Source organism: Triticum aestivum, chromosome 7A, assembly GCF_018294505.1.
Source record: "Triticum aestivum cultivar Chinese Spring chromosome 7A, IWGSC CS RefSeq v2.1, whole genome shotgun sequence".
In the NCBI taxonomy this organism is placed as follows: Eukaryota; Viridiplantae; Streptophyta; class Magnoliopsida; order Poales; family Poaceae; genus Triticum; species Triticum aestivum.
The window spans coordinates 595,440,092-595,459,967 of record NC_057812.1 but is presented as its reverse complement, the minus strand read 5'-3'; the positions used below and the strand labels follow the sequence as shown (position 1 = coordinate 595,459,967).

Genomic DNA, 19,876 nt, shown 5'->3' with positions numbered 1-19,876 from the left:
CCTAAAACGTAAATATGCCAAGCCCAAGCCTGGCCTAGCCTTCGGGCTCAAAACATAGGCCCAGGCCTGGCCTATAGACAAGAACAGGCCAGGTCAGATCGGGCTTTTCCGGGCCAGGTTGGGTCGGGCCGGTCCGGGTTTCCCATGGCCGCCAGATAATCAGGGGCAACATCTTCAGTTCGAGGACGGCAGGCCCATTCGTGCGTCTGCTGGTTTAGCAAGACACTACGGCAGGTCCGATATAGCTATGCTTGTCCATGGGGTGTTCGATGAAATGTGTAGTAGAGCATTCAGAGAAGGATGTCTCGAGCCGGATACAGTTGCAGCTATGTTTGCCCATAAGGTGGTTGATGAAATGTCTAGCAGAGCACTCGGCGAGTGAAATCTGGAGCTGCAAACCTGCAGCCAGGATGCATCTTCTTCCTGGCGACTGGGAAAAGAAGCTTCAATAGCACAATATCATCGTGTACAGAAAGTTCGGCTGTTCACTTTATTCTACAAATATCTAAGACAGCATGCATAAACATCACAGATGGTAGGCACACACACTTTGCTACTTATATATGAATCAACCTGAGCATGTCCAATTAGTTGATCTTCCTCTGCTCGAGCTCTCTGCTCTCACTGAGATCAGCCTCCATCTTCTTATCCACGTTCTTGCTGAATCCAGGGTATGGCTCGTAGCCAAACAGCTTGTTGAGTATCTGTGCACAAACAAGAGCCAACGGCTGCTACTTAGTACTGTTGTTAAGAACTCCATGTCCATTCAATCTCTAGTAGATTGATTATGCCATCTTTGCTACATTCATATGTATGCCGCACATGATTTGCGTTTATCTTGAAGATTCAGAGGATTAAAATGACGTTTACCTGCAGCAGGATGAGGAATGGCTCCATCAGGAACACCGCCGGAAGTTCACTCACCGTTGGCCCTTTCTTCTGCAAGAACAAGCAGATTCGGCAAGCAAAAAACAGCAATTGATGTCAGGTCGCCTGTGACCAGGAGCGTGGCGGAGGTTCAGGGAACAAATCGGACGTTACCTCGAAGAGTCCATGGCCGAGGAACTGCCAGGTCCAGCAGAAGAGCTCCGTGGCCAGCACGACCTTCCACGCGAGCGCGAAGCCGAGGCGGGCGGCGAGGGCGCGGCTGGCGGCCCAGGCGCCGAGGAGGAGGAGCGCGGCGAGGGCCCCGGCGCGGCGGTCGACGGCGAGGTAGGCGGCGCCGTAGGCGAGGGAGAGCGCGAGGGCCGGGTCGAGCGGGGAGGGCAGGGGCAGGAAGTAGAGGATGAGCAGGCTGCCGAAGAGGATGGGGCCCGCGAGCAGCGCGTGCGCGGCGACGTTGACCGGGTGCCGGTGCTGCGAACGGAAGAAGGCGAACTGCGCCTCCAGGTCCAGCACGCCGCGCGGCCTCCTCTTGGCCTCCTCCATGGACGACGACCTGGAGCTCGAAGTAAATCGAGGATCTTCCCAGGACACCAGCACCAGCAGTGAGGCCGAGAACCTTTTTCTGATAAAAGTGGGCGGTTGGCTGCTATAGATGCTCGACTTCTCTTTATTAGAGGACTGATGAAGCGTACGCGCATATATATGATCCTAATTTATTGACTGTATCCCGAACTGCACCGTGTTCATCTGAATCTCGATCGTGTGAACCCTTGTCCAGATGCATCGCTATCGGTTTAATTAGTTACGCCGACCACGGAAAAGATTTGCTCTTCACACTACATTGGCATTCATGGCTGCATCACTCTGTTGGCAGGGGTGATTCATTTGTGCGGTCATTCTTCCGCGGTATGCCCCTCACTTACAAAAAATATCAAGATAAAGACTCACTAGTAATTCAAAAAAAAAGACTTCACCACTATTATGGGGTTCCTGTAGCACCTCCATCGCTATTTTTCTAAAAAGTGACACCTAAAAAACATAAACATACAACCTTTCGATTTAGAGGAAAGGGGAGGGATATTACAATGCCCTCTATATTCTTAATTTTTTGTGCAAGGAAAATTTTCTCTCGCCCGAGCCCTCATGTTATCATATACATATTGTTGAAAATATGAGCAAATTACTACGAGATTTAACCGAATAAACAGAAGATAAATCATGACGGCAATAGCAGAGATTAAACTAATCATGCGAACTAGCATAGTAGATGAACAGATCACATCTATGACACATACTAGAAACATGAATTCTACCACGATCTCGAACAGGAAGGATAGAATCACATACGGTGCAGCAGGAGCAGCACCGCCGGCACCGCCGGCATTGACGTTGTCGCCCATGTCGTCGAGGATGAGGTTGCCGAGGTCGGGGAAGAAGTCGTCGTTGGCGAAGTCGTCGCTACTAGCAGTCGCACGAGTGCGCTCCCCAAAAACCTGATCGCCCCTCTCTCGTATAGGATCACGAGAGGCGGGGTTCCAGAGGCCTGCTGTCCCTTCTCCCGGTGCACGCCGAAATGAGGGATGGAGAAGACTTGCTTGACGGCATAATGATCTGGAACGGTGGTGCAAAACCATACGAAGCGGCGGCGGCTACAGTAGACGTCTGCCTGACTATATAGTGCGGGCCGGAGTCGTCACGATCCAAAAGAATCGGAAACAATTAATGTGTCCGTTAATTATTAATTAATGACTCATTAATTTTTCCCGAGTAGCAAAAATATAGACAACGTGCATAGCTCTGTCCTCGGCTCGGCTCAATCCCGCAACCCGCAGCGCATCGTGACGAGGCGTGGCGAGGCGAGCGAGGAGGAGGAGCGCGTGTGTAGGTCTCCTCTTCTCATGCTCATACAAGTGGTAGAATAGCTCATCTTATGAAGAGGTGCAAGTCTCTCTAAACTTCCGTGGTGGGACTAAACTCTAGTATCACTCACTCAACTCACATGTATGCATAAATGGGCCAAGAGAATTTCAGAATTTTAGTTGGTCTTTGGGCCAAAGGCCTACTACCAAAATTCCAACAATCCCCCACAGTCTTATTAGCACATCTCATCATTTAGTTCCAAAACATTGTTTATATATCGGTGCTTAGTGGAGACTGTGAAGTTGAACTTCCACTTAGAGTTTTATGCTACACTAGATCACAACTTGAATAGTGGACTATGCCTTGAACTACAAGTTTTCTGCGAAACTAGTTTCACACAAATTCTTGACTGATACTGGGCTGTCGCAAGGCTTCCCCGCGGGTGGAGCGTATACGTCATACTCCAAGGCCATTCATGAATTTATTAGAGAACACCCAATTCTCACAGATTGTGACGTTAACAGTCAAATTCATATAGATGTGTTCCTCAGGAGATGCTCTACAAGACAACATCTCTGCTTACTCAAATAAGCCACTTGGAACACATTAAGATAAATATCAACCTGCCATGCAGATCAGGAGAGTATTGCATCTTGACGGAGTAGGATAATTAAAATAGGGATACTCTCCTCTCAGTTGACTAAAAGCTTATCTCCCACTTCTACTTCACGGGATCTCTGATCACATAGAGTGGGTTACCACTATGGACAACTCATGCGGTGGTTCTCAGACCCATCTCCATCGATGCATTATCTATCACATTACGTGATAGACCCTTTGTGAAGGGATTTGCCAAGTTTTTCGACGTTTGGATATAATCCAATGTAATAACTCCGGAGTTCCTCAGTTTTCTGATAGACAAAGTCTCCTCTTCACATGCCTTGAGGACTTCATATTGTCCTTAGAACTGTTTATCTTGATGATCACAGTTTGATTATCACAGTTCATCGGGATAGGGGGTATTGGTTTTTCAACCATAGGTAAGTCCATCAAGAGCTCACAAAGCCACTCTGCTTCAATAGTGACACTGTCTAATGTTGTGAGTTCTGCTTCCATAGTTGACATCGTTAAGATGGTCTGCTTGCAAGACTTTTAGGAAACAACGCCACCACCAAGTGTAAAAACATAACCACTTATGGCCTTAATCTCATCAGCATTAGATATCCAGTTTGAGTCACTATAGCCCTCCAGTACCCTTGGATACCCGGTGTAGTAAATCCCATAGCTTGCAGTGCCTTTCAAGTAGCGCATAACTCTCTCAAGTGCATGCCAATGATCATCTCCCGGTTTTGACACAAACCGACTCAGCTTGTTCATAGCAAAAGAAATGTTAGGCCTCGTGGCACTCGCCAAATACATAAGCGAGCCAATAATCTAAGAATACCTCAGTTGATCTCAAGCAATCCGTCGATTCTTTCGAAGCAACACACTAGCATCATATGAAGTTGGAGAAGGTGTGCAGTCGCTATAACCAAAACGACTAAAGATCTTTTCCACATAGTGAGACTGAAGCAGTGTGATCCCACCATTCTCATCTCTTAACAGCTTGATGTTTAAGATAACACCGGCTACTCCTTGATCCTTCATCTCAAAGCAACGAGATAAGAAATCCTTAACCTCCTTGACTAAATCAAGTTTGGCTCCAAAGATCAGTATGTCGTGGACATACAGACAAAGAATAACTCCTTCGCCCCCACCATAGCGATAATACACACACTTGTCACCATCGTTTACTACAAAGCCGGCAGCAGTTAATGTTCTTTCGAACTTCTCATGCCACTACTTAGAAGCTTGTTTAAGGCCATATAAAGACTTTAATAACTTGCACACCTTTCCTTCCTGACCAGGTACTACAAAACCATCTGGCTGATCCATGTAAATTTCCTCCTTCAACTCTCCGTTGAGGAAGGCTGTCTTAACATCCATTTGATGAACGAGAAGACCATGTGAGGCAACTAGTGATAGTAGCACCCGAATTGTGGTCAGTCTAGCCACGGGTGAGTAAGTATCAAAGAAGTCTTCACCTTCTTTCTACGTATAACCCTTAGCCACAAGTCGTGCCTTATACTTTTCAATCGTACCATCAGGTCCAAGCTTCTTCTTGAACACCCACTTACATCCTACAGGTTTGCACCCATAAGGACGGTCAGTGATCTCCAAGGTTCCGTTAGCTAAGATGGAATCCATCTCGCTATGAACAGCTTCCTTCCAGTAGTCAGCACCAGGAGATGCATAGGCTTCTGAAAATAGTCCTGGGTGTGTCATCCACAAGGTACACAATGAAATCATCACCAAAAGACTTTGCAGTCCTCTGTCTCTTACTCCTTAGAGGAGTTCCATTGTCACCCTCAACAGGATTCTCAATGTGTTCCATCGCAATGGTGGGTTCAGGAATTACAGCGAATTCCTCAGATGGAGTAGGTATCTCCTGATTTGATGAACTCAACATATCCTTCATAGGAAATATGTCCTCAAAGAAAGTTGCATCATTCGACTCCATAATCGTACCAACATGCATGTCGGATACCTCAGATTTTATTATCAAAAATTTATAGCCAATGCTATGAAAAGCATAGCCCAAAAGAACACAATCAACGATTTTTGGTCCAAGCTTGTGCTTCTTGGGAATTGGTATGTTGACTTTGGCCAAACAACCCCAAGTAAGTAGGTAAGAGAGTTTCACTATTTTCCTTTCCCATTCCTCAAATGGATTCATGGTATTATGCTTTGTGGGAACCCAGTTTAGGACATGACACACAGTCATTAGCGCCTCCCCCCCCCCATTCCTTGGAGAGACCCGATGTGTCTAACATGGTGTTAACCATATCAGTTAGAGTTTGATTCTTTCTTTTGGCTACCCTATTTGACTGAGGTGAGTAGGGAGGCGTCCTCTCATGGATTATACCATGTTTCGCACAAAACAAATCAAATTCATTGGAAAAATACTCTCCACCATGATCGGACCTAAGCCGTTTAATTTTTTGATCAAGTTGGTTCTCTGCCTCAGCTTTAAAGTTTTTGAAGAAAGTTAAAGCCTCATCTTTTGATTTTAGAAGATACACATAACAATATCTAGTGGAGTCATCAATCAACGTCATGAAGTATCTCTTTCCACCTTTTGTCAACACGCCATTCATCTCACAAAGATCAGAATGTATAAGCTCTAGTGGCGCCAAGTCTCTTGCCTCTGCAGTCTTATGGGACTTGCGAGGTTGCTTAGCTTGCACACATACTTGGCACTTGGAACCTTTGACAGTAGAGATTTTCGGAATTAAATTCATATTGGCTAGCCGCGTCATGCAACCAAAGTTAATGTGACAAAGTCATGAATGCCAAATATTAGACTCATTATCGTGGCAAATATTATTAATAACTTTAGTAAAAATATCTGACAAAGATAGGTGGAACAAGCCTCCGCTCTCATAGCCTTTTCCAACAAATTGTCCATACTTAGAAATTACAACTTTATTGGATTCAAAAACCAACTTAAAACCATCTTGACATAAACGGGAACTACTAACGAGATTTTTATTGATGGACGGCACATGATGAACGTTCTTCAGACGCACGGTCTTCCCCGAAGTAAACTTCAGATCAACCGTACCGACACCTCGAACAATGGCATGTGACCCGTTCCCCGTCAGCACGGGAGAAGTCCCCGTGGCCTGGTAAGAAGAAAATATGGAGGCGTCAGCACAAACATGTACATTGGCACTGATGTCAATTAACCAATCAGGGGATTGAAATAATGAAAGGATGGTAGGAAATACCATACCCTGATTCCTTCATATCAGTATCATCGATGGCAACATCAGCGGACTTGCCGCTCTTCTCATGTTCACGCTCCTCAAAGCGGTTAGGACATTTCGGAGCCCAGTGATTAGGGTCACCACAGACATGGCAAAGTCCCTTCCCCTTCTTATGAGAATTCTTCTTGAAGTTGGTAGAATGTGACGGCTTGTTCTTTGCATCAAATTTGCCTTTGCCGTGAGTTTTGTTCTTGTTATTTTTGAACTTGTTGGGCTGGAAGTTCTTCTTTTGTACCATGTGGGCACTAGAAGCTCCCTCAGCAACTCGAGCATGTGTGTCTTTTGCTCTTGTCTTCTCTTCAACATCAAGAGTACCAATGAGATCCGCAATGGAAAACTCCTGTCTCTTGTGTTTCAGGGAAGTAGCAAAATTGTTCCACAAAGGTGGAAGCTTGGCAAAGATGTCTCCGGCAACAAAATTTGTCCGGCAAACACACACTTGAAGTACTCAAATTCTTTTGCGAGCGACTGTATCTCATGAGCCTACTGTACAACAGAGCGCTCATCAGTCATCTTGTAGTCATAGAATTGCTCCATGACGTACAAATCGCTGCCGGCGTCCGAGGCACCAAACTTGGTGTAACGCCCTCGATGCGGCTATATCTCCGACGTGTCGAAGCACGACTTAGAGGCATAACTGCATTGAAAGCAATGTCGCAAGTAAGGCAATCTTCACAACATCCCATGTAAATAGATAATAAAAGGGGAAGGTACATAGTTGGCTTACACTCGCCACGTCAAACAAAGTACATAAATAGCATTACATCATCCAATCACTCATGGCCCGACTACGGTGCCAAAATAAAAGATCAACCCAACATGCGACACGGTCCCGATCGCCCCAACTGGGCACCACTACTGATCATCAGGGAAAGACACATAGTAACGGCGTGAGTCCTCGTCGAACTCCCACTTGAGCTCAAGCGCGTCATCTGGAACGGAGTCATCAGGCCCTGCATCTGGTTTGGAAGTAATCTGTGAGCCACAGGGACTCAGCAATCTCGCACCCTCGCGATTAAGACTATTTAAGCTTATAGGTAAGGCAAGGTAATATGTGGAGCTGCAGCAAGCGACTAGCATATATGATGGCTAACCTGTTCGCAAAAGAGAGCGAGAAGAGAAGGCAAAGCACGAACGAAGGACTAGAGAACATCCTACGGCAAGCATTACTCCAACACCGTGTTCACTTCCTGGACTCCGCCGAGAAGAGACCATCACGGTAACTCACACAGTTGATTCATTTTAATTAAGTTAAGGTTCAAGTTATCTACAACCGGACATTAACAAATTCCCATCTGCTCATAACCGCGGGCACGGCTTTCGAAAGTTCAAATCCCTGCAAGGGAGTCCAAACTTAGCCCATGACAAGCTCTCACGGTCAACGAAGGATAAACCTTCTCCCGAGACATTCCGATCAGACTCGGCATCCCGGTTCTACAAGACACTTCGACAAGTTAAAACAAATCCAGTAACACCGCCCGAATGTGCCGACAAATCCCGATAGGAGCTGCACATATCTCATTCTCAAGGCACACTCAGATTGTCTAAACTTCCGGTAGGCCAGCCCAGAGTTGCCCCTGGTGGCCACCGGTGGCTGACGAGGTGGACCAACACTCAGAGGAGCACTGGCCCCGGGGGGTTTAAAATAAGATGACCCTCGGGCTCCGGAAACCCAAGGGAAAAAGAGGCTAGGTGGCAAATGGTAAAACCAAGGTTGGGCATTGCTGGAAGAGTTTTATACAAGGCGAACTGTCAAGGGGTTCCCATTATTACCCAACCGCGTAAGGAACGCAAAATCCGGGAACATAACACCGATATGACGGAAACTAGGGCGGCAAGAGTGGAACAAAACACTAGGCTAAAAGGCCGAGCCTTCCACCCTTTACCAAGTATATAGATGCATTAAGATAACAAGATAATATAATGATATCCCAACAAGAAAATAATGTTCCAACAAGGAACGGTCTCCAATCTTCACCTGCAACTAGCAACGCTATAAGAGGGGCTGAGCAAAGCGGTAACATAGCCAATCAACGGTTTGCTAGGACATGGTGGGTTAGAGGTTTGACATGGCAATTTGGGAGGCATGATAAGCAAGTGGTAGGCATCGTAGCATAGGCATAGCAAAAGAGCGAGCATCTAGCAAAGCAAAGATAGAAGTGATTTCGAGGGTATGATCATCTTGCCTGCAAAGTTGTCAGAGTTGACTGGATCCTCGAAAGCAAACTCAACGGGCTCCTCATTAGCGAACTCGTCTCTCGGCTCTACCCAAACAAAACAAACAAGCAACAAGAACACAATCAACCACGTGCAAAGCTCAAACAACATGATGCAACATGGTATGCTATGCGGGATGCGATATGTGATGCATATGCAAGATTTGACAAGGAATGAATGAACCTGGCCTCAACTTGGAAATCCAAGTGTGCCACTAGAAAGGTGAGGTGATTTCGGTTGAAATCAATATAAAGAACACCGGAATCGGAGACGCGGTTTGGAAATGGCAAGCAATTCAAATATGGCACCGGTCTGCGATAAACAACAAGTAGCCATCTAAATGCAACAAGACAAACATGCTACAGCACTCAAACAAGACAAAAAAAATACATGGAAGGGATCCACTCATGATTTTTGACAAAATATGAACACTGAGCTACGGCCAATTCATTCATTAACAGGTTCAAACAAGCATGGCAAAAGTGCAATTGGTAAACAGATTTCAGACTTAGTGAAATTAACACTTGTCTGGAATTTCAGGTTAGATAGCACATTTTGGAGCATGAAAACTATAAGCTACAGGAACTTAACATGGCAAAGTAAGGCATGGCATGTAGCTACTAAACGAGCTTAACAAAAGTCCCTTAGTGACCTTGAGCCAAAAGGGATCATAAAATACAATTGCAAGCATGTGAACATGGCAAAAACATAATCAGATCTCAGACTTAGAGAAAAACTGGAACATGCAAATCAGATATCAAGTAGCCATGTTTACGAGCTCGATGCACTCACTACAGAGCAAGGCATGAAAATCTAAGCATGCACCCACCAAGAATAAACATTATGCAAGCTAGACATGGCAAGAACAACAACATAGCATGCACGGATCAACTACAACATCCTCGGCAAAATCGCTAACAAGTAGACAATCTGCCCAGATTCACGAAATAGCAAAAGTAGAGCTCGATTGACTCAAGCTAGGGTGCTTCATAATTGCAAACAAAGACATTGATGGATAGAGCACTACAAGATTAACAAATCATCCTTACTGATCATCCTCAAAAGAGGCACGGATCACTAGGAAACAACATGAACATATGGCATATTGATAAAAACAGTTCAAGGACTTAGTGGAATTGCTAAGTCCCTGAAATCAGCATTAACAAATGCACTACTTTGCAAGCTTGTGCTAGTCACCACACTCATCACAAAAATACATGGATAGCACCTCTGGAAAGATGGCAAGGCATATACAAAACTCATGTAGAGCTCAGGGGCATATCATGCACACAATAATCATGGCAAAAATGACAAATAGCTATTTGGAGCAGCAGATCTGACAATTATCTCAAATAGCACTCTTCCAACAGCATTTCGGGCATCAAGATGAACTCAAATGAAAATGATGCAATAAGATGAAATGATGTGCTCTTTGAGACGAACATTTTGATATGCTATATGCCCAAAACGGATCTACGGACGCAAAGTTACGACACGATGAATATGGCAATAAAATTAGGGTTAGGGACGAGAAAGTCAACCGAGGAGATGTTTTTCAGATCTAGATCCGGTGCGGCACGCTTTACGAGGATCGCCGGAGTGGAGCTTGAGGCCGCCGGAGATGTCGGGAGCGGCCGGATCCGGCCGGTGCTCCGGTCGCCGGAGATGTGGCTGGTGGCGGAGCTGAGCGGCGAAGGGAGCCGGCGGGCGGCGGAGGCGGCCTTGGGCGGCGCGCGCCTTGGGCGGCGGAGGGAGCGGTGCGGCCCAGCGGGGCTCGCCGGCGGAGAGACGTCGCGCGGGGGGCGACGGCTGGCCCGGAAGAAGGAGGCGGAGGGGCTGTCGGGCGCCTCTGGCCCAGTCGGTCGGCGGGGAGGGCCGGCCCCGGGCCGAGCGGGCCGGCGGCGAAGGAGGCTGGCGATGTGCCACGTGGCGGCGCGGGAATGGCTGGCGGCAGCGTGTCCGGCGCCGGCGGACAATGTCCGGCGCGCGGAGGGTCAGATCTAGGGTTTCGGGAGAGGGGAACCGCGAATTTCGGAGGGGGCCTATATATAGGCATAGGAGGAGCTAGGAAAGTCCAAATGAGGTGCGGTTTTCGGCCACGCGATCATGATCGAACGCTCTAAATGGGAGAGGGTTTTGGTGGGTTTTGGGCCAAATTGGAGGGGTGTTGGGCTGCAACACACACGAGGCCTTTTTGGTCCCTCGGTTAACCGTTGGAGCATGAAACGAAGTTCAAATGGTACGAAACTTGATAGGCGGTCTACCGGTAGTAAACCAGGGCCGCTTGGCAAGTCTCGGTCCAATCCGGAAATGTTTAACCCCCACACACGAAAGAAAGGTAGAAATGACCACCGGAGGAGAGCGGAGCGCCGGAATGCAAAACGGACAACGGGGAAAATGCTCGGATGCATGAGACGAACACGTATGCAAATGAAATGCACATGATGACATGTTATGAGATGCATGACAACGACAACAACACACGGAGACAAAAACCCAAACCCGAGAAAATAAAATAACTTAACGCCGGAAACGGCAAGAGTTGGATTACATATTAGGTAAATCATATCTGGGGTGTTACAACACTCCACCACTACGAAAGGATCTCGTCCCGAGATCTAGGACTGGAAAAACGTCGGGTACTCAGAATGGAGGTGATCCTCGCGTTCCCAGGTGGCTTCACGGTCGGAATGGTGTGACCACTTGACTTTGAGGAATTTGATTGACTTATTGCGAGTCTTGCGTTCAGTCTCTTCAAGAATAGCAACGGGGTGCTCATGATAAGAGAGATCTTCTTGGAGCTCAATGTCTTCGAAGTTGATGGTGCGGTCAGGAGTCTTGAAGCACTTGCGGAGCTGAGAGACATGGAACACGTCATGCACATTTGCATAGTTTGAAGGAAGCTCGAGTTGATAGGCGAGATCGCCTCTCTTGCTGACGATCTTGAAAGGTCCCACGTATCTAGGAGCAAGCTTCCCTTTGATACTGAAGCGACGAGTACCTTTCATTGGAGAGACGCGGAGGTACACATGATCTCTGATCTCGAAAGTCAAATCATGGTGCTTACTATCATAGTAGCTCTTCTGGCGCGATTGCGCTGCTTTGAGGTTATCTCGAATGACTTTACACATTTCCTCTGCCTCTGTGATTAAGTCATTACCCAGAAGTTGACGTTCGCCGGTTTCAGACCAGTTGAGAGGGGTACGGCACTTCCTGCCATACAGAATTTCGAATGGGGCCTTGCCCGAACTTGCTTGAAAACTGTTGTTGTAGGAGAATTCAGCATATGGAAGACAATCCTCCCACTTCATGCCGAAGGAGATCACACAAGCCCTGAGCATATCTTCAAGAATCTGGTTGACACGCTCGACTTGACCGCTAGTTTGAGGATGGAAAGTTGTGCTGAAGTGGATGTTGGTGCCCATGGCCTTCTGAAAAGAATCCCAAAACTTGGAGGTAAAGATGCCGCCATGGTCTGAAGAGATCACCTGTGGAATACCATGCAGCGAGACAATTCGAGAGGTATAGAGCTCCGCCAATGGAGCTGCAGTGATTGACTCTTTGATAGGCAGGAAGTGAGCCACTTTAGAGAGTTTGTCGATGACAACGAATATAGCATCATTGCCACGCTTGGACTTTGGAAACCCAGTCACGAAGTCCATCTCAATGCGGTCAAACTTCCATTCTGGAATGGCAAGAGGTTGGAGGAGGCCAGCTGGCCTTTGGTGTTCTGCCTTCACTCTTTTGTAGACATCACACTCATTCACGAACTGAGCAATCTCGCGCTTCATTCGAGTCCACCAATAAGTCTGCTTGAGGTCCTGATACATCTTCATGCTCTCAGGGTGGATGGAGAGGAGAGAATTGTGAGCCTCGTTCATGATAACCTTACGAAGATCACCCTTGGGCACAACAATACGATCCTCGAAGAAGAGAGTATCCTTGTCATCAAGGTGGTAGCACTTGTACTTGGGTTGGCTCTTGGCAATCCCAATCTTAACCTTCTTCACCATAGCATCAAGAAGTTGAGCTTGGCGAATCTGGTCTTCCAAGGTAGGAGAGACTTGAAGGTTGGCGAGGAAACCTTGAGGAACAACTTGCAGATTGAGTTTGCGGAAAGCTTCACAAATCTCGGGCTGATAAGGCTTGAGAATCAGACTGTTGCAATAAGCCTTCCTGCTCAATGCGTCAGCAATCACATTGGCCTTGCCTAGAGTATACTCAATACTCGGATTATATTCTTGAATCATTTCGACCCATCGAGTCTGCCTGAGGTTTAGATTAGGCTGAGTGAAGATGTACTTGAGACTCTTGTGGTCAGTGAAGATGTCCACTTTTCTTCCCAATAAGAGATGTCTCCAAGTCAAAAGAGCATGCACAACTGCCGCCAACTCGAGGTCATGAGTGGGGTAGTTCTTCTTGTTGGGCTTCAACTGGCGAGAGGTATAAGCCACAACTTTATTATCTTGCATCAACACTGCACCAAGACCTTGGAGAGAGGCATCGCAGAATACCTCGAACGGTTTGGATTCATCAGGAGGAGTCAGAACTGGAGCAGTGACCAATTTCTCTTTCAAAGTGTTGAAATCAATGTCACATTCCGGAGACGAAACGTACTTGACGTGCTTCTGGAGAAGGTTTGAAAGAGGCTTCACGATCTTTGAAAAGTTCTCAACGAACCTTCCACAGTAGCTTGTGAGACCGAGGAAGATACAAAGTTGCTTCATGTTCTGAGGTGGTTCCCAATTCACAATTGCATACACCTTCTCGGGATTCACCGCAATGCCCTTGGCAGAGATGATATGCCCAAGATAAAGAACCTCATCGAGCCAAAACTCGCACTTTGATAACTTGGCGTAGAACTGGTGTTCCCTGAGCTTATCGAGTACCAAACGCAAGTGCTTGGCATGATCTTCCTTGTTCTTCGAAAAGACCAGAATGTTGTCGAGATAGACCAAAACAAAGTCATTGGTGTAGGCGTTGAAGATGAAGTTCATCATGCGAGAGAAAGTCGGAGGAGCGTTGACGAGGCCAAAAGACATGACAGTGTATTCATATGAACCATAGATTGTCCTGAAAGCCGTCTTGGGAATATCTTGCTCACGGATTCGAATCTGGTGATACCCCATACGGAGATCAAGCTTGGAGAATACTTGGGCACCTTTGAGTTGTTCGAACAGCTCGTTGATGTTGGGAAGTGGGTACTTGTTCTTGATAGTCTTCTTGTTCAATGGACGGTAGTCAACACAAAGTCGGTCCATTCCATCCTTCTTCTTCACAAAAAGTACTCCACAACCCCACGGAGAGGAACTAGGTCGGATGAGACCCATTCGCTCTTGAATATCGAGTTGCTTCTTCAGCTCCTTCAACTCTTCAGGTCCGAGCTTGTAAGGACGCTTGCAAACCGGTTCCGTGCCAGGCTCAAGATTGATGACGAATTCAACTGGCCGGTGCGGAGGCATTCCTGGAAGCTCTTCTGGAAAGACGTCTTGATATTCGCAAACAACTGGAATTTGTGAGATGGCATCCAGTTCACCCTTCTCATTGAGAGAAAACAGACGAATGGTATCATCACGAGCGGCAAAGACAATTACATCCTCAGACGAATGAGTCAATTGAATCTGCCTGGCAGCACAATCAAGCTGAGCCTTGTGCTTAGAAAGCCAATCCATTCCGAGGATAAGATCAATATCCGAGTCACCAAGAACCATTGGGGAAGAAAGGAACTTGTAGTCGCCCAAGGTGATAGTAACATCTGGAACCTCCAGACTTGCACTCAAGCGTTTGCCAGGAGAAACGATATCCATTTGTTTGCCCAAATGAGAAGAAACGAATTCATGCTTGGTAAAAAATGGCTTTGACATGAAACAATGCGATGCACCAGTGTAAAAAAAAACTCTTGCAGGATCGTTAACAGGAAGGTTACCCATGATGACATCTGATGAGTCCTCTGCCTGGGCTGCATTCACCATGTTGACCTTGGCATGCTTGGGGTTATGCTTGACCACAGCTGTACTTGCCGATCTCACAAGATGAGGAGGAGGGAGGCGCCTCTGATTGAAGCACTTGTTGGCATAGTGACCCTTCTGTTGGCACTTGTTGCACGTGACCTCTGAAAGCGGACGGTGATACGGAGCACTCGATCTTGGAGCTTGAGACGAAGTCCTATTCTGAAAGCCAGGGTTGGGTGGGTGGGAAGATCCACTGCCACCTTTGCTCTTCTGATACGGCTGACGGAACAGAGGAGGAGGAAGCCAATACTTCTGCTGCTTGGCCACTTGAGTAGAGGAAGAAGGAGTAGCATCTCTGGCTCGCTTCTTGGAAGCATCACACTTCAGTTGAGCAGCCTCTTGCTTCAATGCCATGTTGTAGAACTCATCGTACCTCAAGGGCTCAAAGAGAACAAGAGCTAGCTGGATTTCCTCTCTGAGACCACCCCTGAACTGGTATATCATGCTCTTCTCGTCAGGGACGTCCTGCTTAGCAAAGCGGGCGAGCTTCTGAAACAACTTGTTGTAGTCATAGACAGACAAAGAGCCTTGCTTCAGGTTGCGGAATTCCTCACGCTTGCTTTCAACCATGCTCTGAGGAATATGATGAGCTTTGAAGTCTTGACGGAATTCATCCCAGGTAATCACACGGCCTCCTCTGGAATCTTTGTACTGCTGGAACCATTCTGCAGCTTGTCTTTGAGTTGGAAGGAAGCGAACTTGAAAAAGTCCTCAGGCCTGACATTACTGCACTCGAAATGCTTGCATAAGTCCACAAGCCAATCGTCAACATCAGTTGCTTCAACACAATTGCTGAAGTTCTTTGGCTGGTTAGCAAGGAACTGGTTGAGTGTAGCAAAGTGATTCTGATTGTTGCCTTGGTTTCCTTGGCTCGCTTGATGGCACTCTTGAAGAATTTGCATGATCAACTGCGTGTTTGCATTAGTAGCGGCCATCACGGCTTGCCATGCCTCCGGAGGAGGGGGAGGTGGTGGCGGATCCTAATTCTGATTCTGATTGCTGCTCTTAGCGGGAGCCATCCTGAAGAGGGTGACATCCGTTAGCACATTGACAGATAAAATTGAAGCTGAAACAAGCGGGTTGAAATTGCAACATATAGTCTTCACATCCGAACATAAGAACGAATGCATTCCACTTGAAATGGTCACATATCCATAAATTGAGAAGCCACTTAGAATTTAGATGGAGGAATAAATCAACAAGGTACGGATCAAGAACGAATACTCGGTAAGAAATCCCAATCTCAAACCAAATATCCGTGGAAGAAGAGCTAGAGCTACAAGAATTCCCACCTATGAAACTCCCGAACCTTTTCGGTTATGCAATCAGGTGTTGGGGATACAGGGGAAGCATAATATCTCACCCAAATCTAGCAAATCCTACATCCAGCTGTATCCATCCTTCAACATATAACCGAGAAAAACTTCGGAAACCATCTACCTCAACCTTCGAAAAGCATCCGTTATACAAGTTATGGAAATACTCCCGAACTCCGGCCCCAGTACTAGGTGGCGTCGAGGTTATCTCACCAACAACTGCATAAAAGAGATTTTCGATGTCGGCATACTAAACTCAGGTATTCCAGAAGTGCAACGATAAAATTGTAACGACAACACCTCGGAGCTCAACTCCCCGGGACACTGCCACAACCCCTAAATGACAGGAGGCACCAAGAACAATGTTCTCGTCACAAAGCCATCGGAACAATTCCAAGATACCCGCGTGATCCTAAAATTTTTTTAGTGAAATTTGAGAAGAGAAGAGTCAAAACTCTACGTCAGGAAGCCTTACCAGAGAGATGAGGAGACTGGGGAGTAAAAAGAATTCCTAAACTCTCCGATATATAATTCCTAAATGACTCAAAACATTTTTTTTCTAGACTCAACAACGGCTGCTAAAAACGATCAAGCAGTGGGGGATCCTAAGGTCGGGGAAGGCTCTGATTATCAACTTCTAACGCCCTCGATGCGGCTATATCTCCTACGTGTCGAAGCACGACTTAGAGGCATAACCGCATTGAAAGCAATGTCGCAAGTAAGGCAATCTTCACACTTGGCCTCGAGCGTAGCCCACATGTCCTTGCCGTTGTCAAATGACATATACGAATTCATAATGGAGTCATCAAGAACACTCATAAGAGCGCCTTTAAAGAGAGTATCGATCTTCTCAAAAGCTTTCAGCTGTGCTGGATTAAGATCGCCCTCAGGCTTTCCCTTAGTGGCATTGTAGCAGCTCATGGTCTGAAACAAGTAGACTGCTCTTGTGTGCCACCTCTTATATTGCACCCCCTTAAAGGCAGGCGGCTTCAAATGCGCAGCAAAACCACTCGGAGTAAATTGCCTATGATCAGGTTTTTGGATTGTTGGAAATATGAGCAAATTACTAAGAGATTTAATTCGAATAAACAGAAGATAAATCATGACGTCAATAGCAGAGATTAAACTAATCATGTGAACTAGCATAGTAGATGAACAGATCACATCTAGGGCACATACTAGAAACATGAATTCTACCACGATCTCAAACAGGAAGGATAGAATCACATACGGTGTAGCGAGAGCAGCCCCGCCGCATTGACGTTGTCGCCCATGTCATCGAGGATGAGGTTGCCGAGGTTGGGGAAGAAGTCGTCGCTACCAGCAGTCGCGTGAGTGCGCTCCCTAAAAACCTGATCGCCCCTCTCCCGTACAGGATCACGAAAGGCGGGGCTCCGAAGGCCCGTTGTCCCTTCACCCGGTGCACGCCGAAAGGAAGGATGGAGAAGACTTGCTCGGCGGCGCAATAATCTGGAACGGTGGTGCGAAACCATAAGAAGTGGCGGCGGCTAGGGTAGACGTTTGCTTGACTATATAGTGCGGGCCGGGTAGTTAGATCGTGGGAGTAAACCCCACGTCGGCGTGTCGTGGCAAGGCGTGGCGTGGCGAGGTGGGCGAGGAGGAGGAGCGCGCGTGTAGGTCTCCTCTTCTCATGCTCATACAAGTGGTACAAGAGCTCACCTTATAAAGAGGTGCAAGTCTCTCTCAACTTCTGTGGTGGGACTAAACTCTAGTCTCACTCACTCCACTCACATGTGTGCATGAATGGGCCAAGAGAATTTCAGAATTTTAGTTGAGCTTTGGGCCAAAGACCTACTAGCAAAATTCCAACACATGTCTCTTTTGCTCGCCCTTCCCTCCGCCGCGAACCCATTTTTGGCATCCAATCTTCTCCTTTCCCCTCATCTCCGGCTACTCATCCGCGAACACCCAAATGTTGCCCTGCCTTCTGCCGCCGAGTCTCTTGTCACTGAGTCCCTAGGTGTTCGACAATAGTCAAACACCCTAGACTGCTGAACCTAGCATCCATCTCGCCTAAAGGGCTCGTGCGTATGGGCCGGCTTGTTAGCACCCGACCCTCATTTGTTCTACGTACGGATCCTTTCCACCTTTTTATCTATCAGTTTCATTTTTCTCTTCATTGTTTTTTTTCATATTTTTCATTCACTTTTTCACAGTGTTTACTGTCTTCTTCTTTCTTTGTTTGTTTTCCATTCTTACTAGGATTTTTGGTTTAGTTTATTTCTTTCCTTTGTTTTTCTTTGTCTCTTTGTGTTCCTTTCTTGTTTTCTTAGTGATTTTCTTTGTTTTCTTTTTACATTTTTCATATACATCAGGAATAGTATATGCATGTTTAACATTTTTTAAATACGCGACTAACATTTTTGAAAACTTATATTTTTTATGTCTACTTTTCACATACATGGTGTCATTTTTTTGTATACACCAAGAACATTTTTCATATACACGTTTACATTTGTAAATACATGATTAAAAATTAATGAAACATATATTTTAAATATTTACTTTTTCCATAAACATTATAGATTTTTTATACATCAAAAACATTTTATATATATGCATTTAACATTTTTAAAATACTTTATTAATATTTCTTATGTCTATTTTTTCATTCCATATTTTCAATACATCACAAAAAATTTATATACACATTTAATATTCTCCGAACAATTTATTAATATTTTAAAATTTTATATTATTTTTTGCCTAATTTTCTCGATATACATTGTACATTTTTTATACATCGAAAACATATTACTATGCGCTTTTAACATTTTCGAAATGCATGAATAACATTAAAAAATGAAAATTGTGTTTTTGGATTTCTACTATTTTCCATACGCATTATACGTTTTATGTATGCATCAGAAACATTTTTCTATGCATATTTAATATTTTGAATGCGTGATTAACGTTTTTATACTTTTATACATATAGTAATTTTTAACATAGTTGTTTTCAGAATATTCGAGATACAAGCAAAAAATGAAATAATAAAACAAAACAACGAACAAAAAATTGTAGAAACAAAAATGGACGAAAAAAGCACTGAAGTCCTGTGTACTCGGTGGGACGGGCTAATCGGGCTTCTTTCTGAAGCGATAGGCCCTAGTGTCTCCCTTCAAGCGGGGGACATGGGCGCGCCCGACAGTTGCGTCGCACCCGATACTGCAGCGGCCCAGTCACCTCGTGGGCTCATCGCGCTGATGTCCCACTAACATCCCACATTTATGATTCTAAAAAAACATCACACATTTATTTTTTTACTTTAGTTTATATTTTGAAAAATAATAAAATGATATATTATGAGAAAATAATTAAGTTATACTTTTAAAAAGTGTTTATTGCACATTCAACTTTTTGAAAATATTTCTACCATTCAAGAAATATTATTACTTGAAAACAAAATATGAGCATTTGAAAAATGTTCAAGCGTTTCAATAGCATGTACCAGTCATTCAAACAATGTCTTTGTAAAATTAAAAAATGTACCTTACATTTAGAAAGATGTTCACATATTTCAAACAAAATGCTTGCGACATTTTATTAACAAACATATTTATTATATGTAATGAAAAGATAACATGGCTCGAAGAAAATTAATCACATCATAAAAAATGTTAACATGTGTTTAAAAATATCTTTAAAACAAGTTTGAAAAATTCTTGGATGTATACAAAAATGTCCAATTTGTATG

General features: G+C 45.3%; 1 protein-coding gene across 1 annotated transcript; it reads right to left on the bottom strand.

Annotated features, from left to right (window-relative positions):
* Positions 1–431: 431 nt before the first annotated feature.
* On the bottom strand, positions 432–1,572 carry LOC123152486 (2-hydroxy-palmitic acid dioxygenase MPO1). The gene is made up of 3 exons (XM_044572015.1): positions 1,042–1,572; positions 871–939; positions 432–704 (listed from the first exon to the last, which is right to left on the bottom strand). The coding sequence occupies exons 1-3, from the start codon at positions 1,426–1,428 to the stop codon at positions 588–590; spliced, it is 573 nt and encodes a 190-aa protein (XP_044427950.1). The 5' UTR covers positions 1,429–1,572; the 3' UTR covers positions 432–587.
* Positions 1,573–19,876: the final 18,304 nt, after the last annotated feature.